We start from the raw sequence: 12302 nt of genomic DNA, 5'->3' as shown, positions 1-12302 counted from the left end.
GTTTCACAATAAACTGGCTTACTAAATGAGTAAGTTCCATAGAAAATAAACTCACCCAAAATAGATCATTGTTATATAGGTAACATGTGCACAGTTATTTACATAACTTTTGGCCACATATTTTATTAATATAATTTTTCCAACGTTTAAAGAGTAATAAATTCAATAGTAATATATAGAGGAGAAGGATTCTGGGATGATGGCGGACTAGGAAACATCAGGAATGTGTCTACCCTCCTAAATGACGATTATACTGGCAGAATCTCTCTGATATTTTTAGTTTAGAACTCCAGCCCAGTCAAAGGCTTGCCAACTTCCAGGTTAAAGTGGGATGGTAAATTGCAATCAATTTTGGTCAATTTCAGTCTTACCAGAGTAACAGCTAGTCATCCCCCAGCCCATCCCCAGCAACTGGCAGGCAGCTTGGCATGTGTTCCTGGAGCAGCGTCCACACGGCTTGTGGAAGCCAGGGTGGGCAAAAAAAGGATCCTGTCCTCCAAATACTAGGCATCTGTGTTATGATGATTGACTACTGCTTGTGATCACAGAGGTGCAGACAAAAAGGTAGACAGCCATTGTTACTGCACCTCCTCCCAGTGTTGCAAGCCCCTCCCTCTGGCTGAAGGGACTTCCAGGGGATTTAAAGGGTCAGTACCCCCATTTGCCTCCTTCATTTTCTGCTTTTCCCCCTGTCAGGAGCCAGACAATAAAGACTAAGACATTCAAAACAACTGCATTTATAAGGGAAACTGGAAAGTGACTGTACACACCCAGGGAAATGCTCAGAAAAGACCTGAGAAGACCTTACATTTACACCTCAAGCTGATCAGCTGATTGCTGGCATAGAGACAGCCTACAAATAAATGCAGATAACAACAACAACAACAACAACCAGTAAACCCTGAGGAAAGAAGGGAATCTGATTTCCAGAGTTACCACATTAACAGATTCAAATGTCCTATGCTCAACAACAACAAAAAAATCACAAGTCATATACAGAAACAGAGAAGTATGGTCTTCTCAAAGAACAAAATTAGCAGAATATGACCACGAAAAAGAGCTAATGGCAGATATAGTAAACCAAGACTTTAAAACAACTCTCTCTTAAAGATGCTCAAAAAACTAAAGGAAGATGTGAACAATGTGAAAACAAAATGAAAATATTAATAAAAAAATTAAAAACCTATAAGGAAATTTAAAAATTCTAGAGCTAAAAAAGTACAATAACTGAAATGAAAAACTCATTAGGATTAAAAGGCAGATTTGAGCAGGCAGAAGAATCAGCCAACTTGAGAATAAGGTAAGAGAAATTCTCGAATTTGAAGAACAGAAAGACTGGGTCCTGTGGGACACCATCAAACAGACGAATGTATTCATCATGGGAGCCCCAAAAGGGGAGAGAGAGAACGGGGTAGAGAAAATATGTGAATAATGGCTGAAAACTTCCCAAATTTGATGACAGGCATGAATATAAATATTCAAGAAACTCAATGGACTCCAAATAAGATGAACTCATAGACCCCCAGGAAGACACATTACAGTCAAACTTTTCAAAAGCCAAAGAGAAAATCTTGAAAGTAGTAAGAGACAGGCAAATCAACCTCCAAAGGATATTCAATAAGACTGTCCGATTTTCAACAGAAATTGACGAGGCCAGAGGCAGTAAGCTGATACATTCAATGTGCTAAAAGAAAAAAAACAAAAAACAAAACAACCTGTCAACTAAGAATCCGAAATCCAGCAAAACTGGATTAAGAAATAAAATTGGAAATTAAGACATTCCCAGATAAAGAGAAACTGAGGCAGTTTGTGAGTTTGTGACCACTAGACCTGCCCTGCAATAAATGCAGAAGGCAGTCTTGCAAGCTGAAATGGAAGGACTCCAGACAGTGCCAGGAAGCCACATGAATAAATAAATGTCTCAGTAAAGTCCATATTATTATGGACAATAATAATAGCTGTTATTATTATAACTTTTTTTGAAAGTCCATATTGTTTTCTACATAATTTAAGAAATTAATACATTTAAAAGAATTATTAATTTATGGTTTGGGGCACAGAATGTATGAAGACGTAATTCTGTGACATCAACACCTGCATCCAGGGAACCACTGATCTTCCCATCATTATATTTTTGCCTTTACTAGAAATTTCAAATAAAACTACAGACTATATAGTCTTCTTTAATCTGGTTTCTCTTAGCAGGACTTTCTTTTTTTTTTACACGGTGATACATATACCAGTACTTTTGTCTACTTTACTGCTAAATAGTATTTCATTGTATGAATATACCACAACTATTTATCCACTTACCACTTAATGTACATTATTCTAGTTGGTGTGTATTAGTGTAGCAATGTGATTTTGTCTTTCTCTAGTGATTAATGATGCTGAACACCTTTTCATGAACTTATTGCCATTCATATAACTCCTTTAATAAAGATTTCTATTTTTTTAATTGGGGTGTCTGGCTTATTTTTGAGTTTTAAGAAGTATTTATACATTATAAACTCAAGTTCCTTATCTATATACCTATATATCTATATATCTCTGGATACATTCTGCCATTTGCTACATATATTATTTTATAGTTTTCTCAATGGTATCTTTTGAAGAGCAAAAGTTTCCATATGTTTTATTAATTCTGTAATAAAAATTTTTAAATATGCTTCTAAAGACTAGGGAATAAAAATAATATTCACAACATAATATTACAATGAAAAAATAGAAGTCAAACTATATTCCCAGTATGACTCTATGTGAGGTATATGCATGCTACATGTATGTATGTCTATAAATATACACACATATATACACTTAGAAAGGAATACATCAAAATGTGAAAAAGTACTTCCTGAAAAGTTTGTGGGATACAAGTAATTTTTATTCTTTTCCTTTTTAAACCTTTTTCAGATTTTTGCCAGTGGTAAGTCAGTACTCTCTGAAAATAATTTGAATACATATCTTAAAGATCAAACCACTTCATTATTAGTGACCCTCAGGACTTCAGAAATGATCAAGGTCTAAATAACATCTGAAGGGCATCAGGATATGAACACTATATTTATCAAAAGAATAATAAAAAAATTATACAAGGTATGATTCTGGATTTAAAACAAAAGCTAGATACACACATCCCTCCAAAACATCCCTGTTGCAACAGAGCTTGATGGAAACAAACTGCAATGATAGAAGGTTCTTTCTATCACTCAGTTCAGTAGCCACTAACCACAGTACAGCAGAGGCTACAGAGCACATGAAATGTGGTTGGTGACTACACAGATAGTGGCACTGAAACCTGAGAAACTGAACTTTTAATTTAATTTCAGTTCAAGTAAGCACACATGGCCAATGGCTACTACATTGGCCAGTGCAACTTTAGGGAAAAAAAACCAACCAGATTCATGGCTTTATTGCCCACTTTCCTCCTCCTTCCATCATTCAGTAATTTACTGATATTCTGTAACCTCTCAACTCTCCCTAGACATCTATCAAATCATGACTTAAAAAAAGATTATACATTAATCTACTAACGGGTATCTACCCAAGGGAAACGAAAACACTAATTCAAAAAGATGTATGAATACTATGTTTAGTGCAGCATTATTTACAATAGCCATTTCCTACACACACACACACACACACACACACACACACACACACTCACAGAGAGAGAAAGAGACAAAGAGAGAGAGAATATTACTCAGCCATAAAAAAGAATGAGATCTTGCTATGGGAAACAACATGGATGGACCTAGAGGGTATAATGTTAAGTGAAATAAGTCAGACAGAGAAAGACAAATACCATATGATTTCACTTATATGTGGAATCTAAAAAACAAAACAATGCAGAAACAGACCCATGAATACAGAGAACTGATGGTTGCCACAGGGGTGGGGTGGGGCATGGGCAAAACAGGTGAAGGGGAGGAGAAGGTACACGCTTCCATTTATGGAATGGTAAGTCCATATGAAAGCTACAGCATATGGAATACAGTTAATGGTATTAATAGTGTTGTAGGATGACAAACGGTTACTGTGTTTACAGTGTGCACAGGATGTAGTATAGAACTGTTCAATCACTATGCTGTACACCTGAAACTAATGTAACACTGTGTGTCGACTATACTTCAATAAAAACAAGTGGAAAAAAAAAATCATCAACTAAGCTTCCTATACTCTCTGTTGAGAATAAGAACAAATGAAGAGTACCATTTACTCCAAGATTTTGTGAGTAAAACCAGTCAGCCATTAAGATACAGCCGAAACCCAATCTACTTCTCCTCTACCTAATTCTCAGAGGGTAATCTGAGTTTCTGATCTGTGTTCTTCAGAGCTGCTCAGTCACCTGCCATCTTTTCTCTTTTTTTCTCTTTGTTCTTCCTCTTGTGGAAAAGCAAAAAACATGGAAAAGAAGTTGAAGTGACACAGTTTTATCAACAACATCACCCTAGCAAGTCATAGACTGTACTTGCTAAAGTAGGATTATGTTAGCAAGGACACAGAAATTCATGTTAAGTAATTCTGTCATTTAGAGCCATTAATTTCATGATGACTTTGTTTTTATTTGCCCTGATACAAAGGATATTTTTTCTTTCACTTACATTTCTAGGAAGCTAAAAGGTATACTTAGGGATCACAAATAACTAACTCAACCTGTTAACTCTTTCTTGTATCTTATAAATGAATTTCTTATATATATGTATATTTTAGCTGCTCAGACTCAATCCTAATTTTTAGTACTATAACACTTTTCAAAACTTTGTCAACAAAGTTAACAAAGATTAACAAACAAAGTTATAAAACAGAAATAATAAAATACAAATTACTTAAACAGATATTCCTCAGGGCTTCAGAGTATCTTCTTACCTCTAATAATGTCCAAATTAGCAGGGTCAAGATCCTTTTTTCTGAGTTAAAAAAAATCATTTGAACAAAATAGAAGCAATACCATTTTTAAACAGTGTGATTTTATTATATGTCTGCAAACACTCACAAGATTCAGAACTATGATCAGTTATATCTTTTATTAGCTATTTTCTATGATTAGATTGTCGGTATTTGTTCATTTATGCTGTCTTAAATAATCTAACATACCTTGAATTTTCATGTTCTTGAAAATGTTGTGCTCTTAATTGGAATGCCACGAACAATGATGATGCTATTGCCAATAACTGGTTTCTCTCATTCTCTGTTAACTTGTGTCCTGAGGGAAATCAATCAATCACATACATCTTGTTAACATCTAGTGCTTCTAACTTATAGAATTATTAGTCACTCAAATAAGTATTTTATCAAATATCTATTATAGAGCTAGTATTATACCAGGCACTGAGGCATGCACTGGGGAGGGAAGAGAACAAGATTATTCAAATAAGACCAAAACCCCCAAGTGAGTCTATCAATTAGTTCTAGGAATTTGGTAATAGACCCCTCAACGGCCTGGATAAACTGCACTCTTCCAGGCTTTGAAAAGTTCCTGATGAAAACGACTCACATGACCCCATACTTACCCTATATGAGGATTACAAAAATTTGGTCTTAGTCTTCTCAAAAACAGTGTACAAGAGCACTTCTCAAAGTGTGTCCTATGGGCTATCAGGAGTCCCCAAGAACCTTTGGGGACTGCAAGGTCAAAACTACTTTCACAATAATGCTAAGATTTATTTGCTTTTCCTCCATCATTTTTTTCAGGTGTATACTGTGGAGGTTCCCTGATCCAAGAGATATATGTGTGGTGACTTCATTGCTCTGATGTCAACATATAATGGATTTATTACTAGTACTATAAAAATAAATTTAAGGGGTGCCTGGGTGGCTCAGTCGGTTAAGCGTCCGACTTCAGCTCAGATCATGATCTCGCGGTCCGTGAGTTCAAGCTCCACATCGGGCTCTGGGCTGATGGCTCAGAGCCTGGAGCCTGCTTCCGATTCTGTGTCTCCCTCTCTGTCTGACCCTCCCCTGTTCATGCTCTGTCTCTGTCTCAAAAATAAATAAACATTAAAAAAAATTAAAAAAAATTTTTAAAAGAAAAAATAAAAAAAATAAATATTTTTAAAGCTCCTAAGTTTTTTCTTCTTTTTTACAAATTGTTTTAAAATATTTTTTAAATGTCTGTTTATTTTCGAGAGAAACAGAGAGAGAGAGAGAGAGAGAGAGAGAGAGAGAGCAAGCTAGGGAGAGGCAGAAAGAGGGAGCGACAGAGAGCAAAGCAGGCTCCACACTGTCAGCACTGAGCTGGATGTAGAACTTGAATCCACTAAATGTGAGATCATGACCTGAGCCAAAGTCAGATGCTCTACCGACTGAACCACCCAGGCACCCTTCTTCTTCTTTTGTTAATGTTTATTTATTTATTTTGAGGGAAAGAAGGAACATGTGTGCAAGCAGGGGAGCAGAGAGGGAGAGAAAGAATCTCAAGCAGGCTCTGCACTGTTGGTGCAGAGCCCAGTGGGGGTGCTCAATCCCACAAACTGGGGGATCATGACCTGAGCTAAAATCAAGAGTTGGACACTTAACCAACTGAGCCACCCAGGAGCTCCTGAAGCTCCTAAGTTTTAATTTATAATATGGCAACTATCAACGGATATAACCACAAAAGCTCTTTGGAGTATAAAGAGGACCAGTAAAATGATCTCCAACTTCACTTTGCATCGGCCCAAGAACTTGCATTTCAAACAAGCTTCAGGGTGGTGCTGATGCTGCATGTCTACAGATCTCAGCTTGAATAGAACTATTTTAGACACATGTTTACCAAATTGCATAATACAAACCACTCAAGTAGTTCATGAAACCAGTTTAGTGGGTCATGACCATAAAGACAAATTATGTGAACATTTTGCACCCCGAATCTTTTGTGGATGTGTGTACACTAATCAAGATGCAGAAGAGATTTCTTACAGTGGTTGAAACAGTCACTCCTCTAGACACATTTGCACATTATGTCATCAGCAGGGAAAAAGGCAATACATTATGAGAATCCTTTCCTCTGCAGGACACTGGTTCAGTGTTTCATTTGGTCTAATTGCTAGCTGCACTAAGATAATATTGAGAAAGGAGATTCCCAAATAAAACTCACTATTATTCATCACATCTCACAGAGAAATTGATACAATGTATATCAATTTTAATCCTTTTATTGATACTGGAACAGATTTGCAAATTCTACCAAGGACTAATTCCCAATAAATTTCTATCTGATATAAGCCTGCTGAAAACTTATTTACTTCTACAATTTAAATTTGTTTCCACAACTTAAGAATCTCTCAGGTAATTTTAACAGAGTAGTGCTGCAGAGATGATCTATTTCATCCTCCATGCAGTGCGAATGCCTCTTCTACAGCACTATTGGATAGATGGTTATCTAGGATTGATAGAACCCCAATAGTTGGAAAGTGACAAACTCAAAGATTTCTAAATAGATGGTTACTTCTCATACTGAATCAGACTGCTTCTACAAACTTTTTTTTAATGTTTATTTTTGACAGAGAGAAGAGACAGAATGCAAGTGGCGGGGGGGGGGGGGGGGGAGAGAAAAAGGGAGACACAGAATCCGAAGTAGGCTCCAGGCTCTGAGCTGTCAGCCCAGCCCAGAGCCCAATGCGGGGCTTGAACCCACAAACCACAAGATCATGACCTGAGCTGAAGTCATACTCTTAGCTGACTGAGCCACCCAGGGGCCCCAAACTTTTTAAAAAATTTTATTTGAGAGAAAAAGAGAGAGGGTGCAAGCATAGGAGAGGGGCAGAAGGAGAGACAGAATCTCAAGCAGGCTCCACACTCAGCACGGAGTCCCAAGCAGGGCTCGATCCTACGACCCTGGGATCATGATCTGAGCTGAAATCAAGAGTTGGATACTCAACTAACTGAAGCACCCAGGCGCCCTGAGTCAAACTGTTTCTTTGTGACTTCCACCCAACTTTTCCAATCTGAAGTAATTTTGAATAAGTCTATTCTAATTCTATTCTTTCCTATGCTTGTACATTACCCATCTTGAAGGATATAGACTGCAGTTATACACTCTGCCATTCATTAAAATGGTTTTATATCTTGACAATCCTTGGAGTATCTAGCCACATTGAAAAGATACCTTTCAGGTCCAAAGTGGCAGCGTAGAAGATATTCTATCATAACTATTCTTATGATAATGGTTCTAGCATAAGGCTACTCTTGATCACAGATCAGAGGGGCCTTGACTCCTGTTGTTCTCTTATGGCCTGATACCCACAACATGTCTGCCCTGGCTCTGACCATGGACTTCTTCTGAATGTTCTTCATTACTATGCCCTCAGGTTTTTCCTTGCTGAAATCTCTGGCGCAGCTGGTCCTGGTGTCTTGCAATCCATGATCCAAATGTTGTTCCTAAGTAAATTAGACTAAAATCCAGCCTAACCACCTGGACCAAAGCTGATCCAAGGCAGAAAGTGGCCCTGACTGAATCTTAGGTTTGAGATGAAGATTAGTTCATCACCTGACTCTTTCACCAGAGTGATCAATACAGTATGCCCTACCAACTACAAAAGTGACCCATTTTGTATTAGACACAGTCAACAAATAAACACAGATCAGCGGCCAGGGCCAACTGCTGGGTCAAGCTGATTACAGCTGCATTATTCCCTATTAATGAGTCCTCTCTTCTCCAGGCTAACCACCTATAGTTCCTTCAAAGTTCTTGATGTGAGATGGATCTCATACCATCTTTTTTTTTTTTAACATTTTTTAAATGTTTGTTTATTTCTTTAAATGTTTATTTATTTTAGACAGAGAGAGAGAGACAGAGTGCGAGCGGGGGAGGGACAGAGAGAGAGGGAGACACAGAATCTGAAGCAGGCTCCAGGGTCAGAGCTGTCAGCACAAAGCCCGATGGAGTGCTCGAACTCATGAACTGTGAAATCATGACCTGAGTCAAAGTCGGACACTCAACCAACTGAGCCACCCAGGCACCCCTAAATGTTTATTTTTGAGAGACAGACAGAGAGAGAGAGAGAGAGAGAGAGAGAGAGAGAAACAGAATGAGCAGGGGAGGGGCAAAGAGAGAAGAAGACAAAATCCAAAGCAGGCTCCAGGCTCTGAGCTGTCAGCACAGAGCCTGACACAGGGCTCAAACTCACAAACCACAAGTCATCATACCATCTCTAATAAGAGGTTATGATTTTCATTATCATAATCACTTTCTTTTGCACACACCCCAAAAAACTGAAGGACAGTTTTTTTAATTCTTTTCTTAAAATGGTATCTTTTATAAATTCTGAGATAAAAGACATAAAAATGTAAAGGACTTGGTCTAATATCAGAGCCATGTTGAGATAGTCTTTGACTAGAGGTTATATAATAATACTATGGCTCTCCCTATCAAAATAACACCAGCATTCTTCACAGAGCTAGAACAAATAATCCTAAAATTTGTGTGGAACCAGAAAAGACCCCAAATGACCAAAGCAATCTTGAAAAAGAAAAGAAAGTAGGAGGCATCACAACCCCAGACTTCAAGCTATACTACAAGGCTGTAATCATCAAGACAGTATGGTACTGGCACAAGAACAGACACTCAGATCAATGGAACAGAACAGAGAACCCAGAAATTGACCCACAAATGTATGGCCAACTGATCTTTGACAAAGCAGGAAAGAATATCCAATGGAATAAAGACAGTCTCTTCAGCAAGTGGTGCTGGGAAAACTGGACAGCGACATGCAGAAGAATGAACCTCGACCACTTTCTTACACCATACACAAAAATAAACTCAAAAAAAGGGGCGCCTGGGTGGCTCAGTCGGTTAGGCATCCAACTTCGGCTTGGGTCATGGTCTCGCGGTTTACGGGTTTGAGTCCCACATCAGGCTTTGAGCTGACAGCTTAGACCCTGGAGCGGGCTTCAGATTCTGTGTCTCCCTCTTTCTCTGCCCCTCCCCTGTTCACACACTGTTTCTCTCTCCCTCTCAAAAATAAACATTAAAAAAAACAAATTCAAAAAAAGAAAACTCAAAATGGCTGAAAGACCTAAATGTAAGACAGGAAGCCATCAAAATCCTCGAGAAGAAAGCAGGCAAAAACCTCTTTGATCTTGGCCACAGCAACTTCTTTTAACTCAACACGTCTCCGGAGGCAAGGGAAACAAAAGCAAAAATTAACTACTGGGACCTCATCAAAATAAAAAGCTTCTGCACAGCAAAGGAAACAATCAGCAAAACTAAGAGGCAACTGACAGAATGGGAGAAGATATTTGCAAATGATATATCAGATAAAGGGTTAGTACCCAAAATCTATAAAGAACTTATCAAACTCAACACCCAAAAAACAAATAATCCAGTGAAGAAATGAGCAAAAGACATGAACAGACACTTCAAAAGACATGAATAGACATCCAGATGGCCAACCGACACATGCAAAAATTCTAAACATCACTCATCATCAGGGAAATACAAATCAAAACCACCATGAGATACCACCTTACACCTGTCAGAATGGCTAACATTAACAACTCAGGCAACAATGGATGTTGGCGAGGATGCAGAGAAAGAGGATCTCTTTTGCACTGCTGGTGGGAATGTAAGCTCGTGCAACCACTCTGGAAAACAGTATGGAGGTTCCTCAAAAAGCTAAAAATAGAACTACCCTATGACCCAGCAATTGCACTACTAGGTATTTACCTAAGGGATACAAGTGAGGTGTTTCGAAGGGACACACATGCACCCCAATGTTTATAGCAGCACTATCAACAAGAGCCAAAGTATGGAAAGAGCCCAAATGTCCATCAATGGATGAATGGATAAAGAAGATGTATACATACATATACATACATATACACACAATGAAATATTACTCAGCAATCAAAAAAAATGAAATCTGGCCATTTGCAACTACGTGGATGGAACTAGGGGGTATTATGCTAAGCGAAATTAGTCAGAGAAAGACAAATATCACATGACTTCACTCATATGAGGACTTTAAGAGATGAAACAGATAAGAGAAGGGAAACAAAAATGATATAAAAACAGGGAGGGGGACAAAACATACAAGACTCTTATAGAGAACAGAGGGTTACTGGAGGGGTTGTGGGAGCGGGATGGGCTAAATGGGTAAGGGGCATTAAGGAATCTACTCCTTAAATCATTGTTGCACTATATGCTAACTAATTTGGATGTAAATTTTTAAAAAATTAAAAAATAAAAAAAAACATACTATGGCTCAAAACAAGACATTAATATTAGAGTATGCTTATAGTCTAATATAGATCCATATAGTATACAATATATAATATATAAAAATACTCATTTTAGCTTTTAAAAAGTAGTTGTACTTACTATCCTCATAACTTCCAAGGTATAATATAGACATAGTAATTTTTTTAATTGACACTGACCATACAATAATAATTTAAAAAGAAAACTTTTTTACAACAGCTTTCAATTTCAAGTTTATGGGCCAATTAGAATTCTTTACATATGCTCAATTAGCACTTAGTATTTTGCCAAACAGAAATAAATTTTACAGAACACTGTACAGAAAAATTTTACAGAACACAGTCATATCATTAGTTTTCATTAGAAATGTTTGCACTATTCTTTTAAAAGATCACTCCAATGTCTAGATAGTAACTAGACTCCTCAGTTTTATTCTAATTGTTTTTATGTTTTACATTTAATCTTTGCCTGGGACTCATTTTTTTTTAATTTGGCATAAATTAAAGTTCTAACATTTCATATAGAGTAAGAGAAAAAACTCCCACATATACTAATTTCTGTTTATGAGCTCCCTATTCCATTACATTGACATACTTATCCATTTTTTTGTTTTCTTTCAAGTATTTCCTTTCTTAAACTATTTTTTAAAATGTATGTTTATTTACAGAGAGGGAAAGCATGAGCCGGGGGAGGAGAAGTAGAGAGAGAGGGGAAAGAGAGAATCCCAAGTGGGCTCTGCTGTCAGTGCAGAGCCCAGCATGGCGCTCCGTCCCACGAACCATGAGATCATGACCTGAGCAGAATTTAAGAGTCAGACACTTGGGGTGCCTGGGTGGCACAGTCGGTTGAGCGTCCGACTTCAGCCAGGTCACGATCTCGCGGTCCGGGAGTTCGAGCCCCGCGTTGGGCTCTGGGCTGATGGCTCAGAGCCTGGAGCCTGTTTCCGATTCTCTGTCTCCCTCTCTCTCTGCCCTTCCCCTGTTCATGCTCTGTCTCTCTCTGTCCCAAAAATAAATAAACGTTGAAAAAAAAATTAAAAAAAAAAAAAAGAGTCAGACACTTAACTGTCTGAGCCACCCAGGCATCCTACCCCCATTCCTCTACTTTATATCATGCTGTT

At 37.8% G+C, this 12302-nt stretch overlaps 1 protein-coding gene across 7 annotated transcripts in view; it reads right to left on the bottom strand.

Moving 5' to 3' along the window:
- Window positions 1-12302, bottom strand: part of PCCA (propionyl-CoA carboxylase subunit alpha) — a 417069-nt gene that overhangs the window by 176464 nt on the left and 228303 nt on the right. For all 7 annotated transcript variants that reach the window (XM_043582425.1, XM_043582407.1, XM_043582436.1 and 4 more), the window contains one exon: window positions 5098-5206. In XM_043582425.1, coding sequence (XP_043438360.1) covers window positions 5098-5206 — 109 coding nt within the window. The remainder of the gene's footprint in view (window positions 1-5097; window positions 5207-12302) is intronic.

The sequence above is a fragment of the Prionailurus bengalensis genome, chromosome A1 (assembly GCF_016509475.1).
Source record: "Prionailurus bengalensis isolate Pbe53 chromosome A1, Fcat_Pben_1.1_paternal_pri, whole genome shotgun sequence".
In the NCBI taxonomy this organism is placed as follows: domain Eukaryota; kingdom Metazoa; phylum Chordata; class Mammalia; order Carnivora; family Felidae; genus Prionailurus; species Prionailurus bengalensis.
Note: the sequence above shows the minus strand (reverse complement) of the source record. Positions and strands in the feature narration are given on the sequence as shown.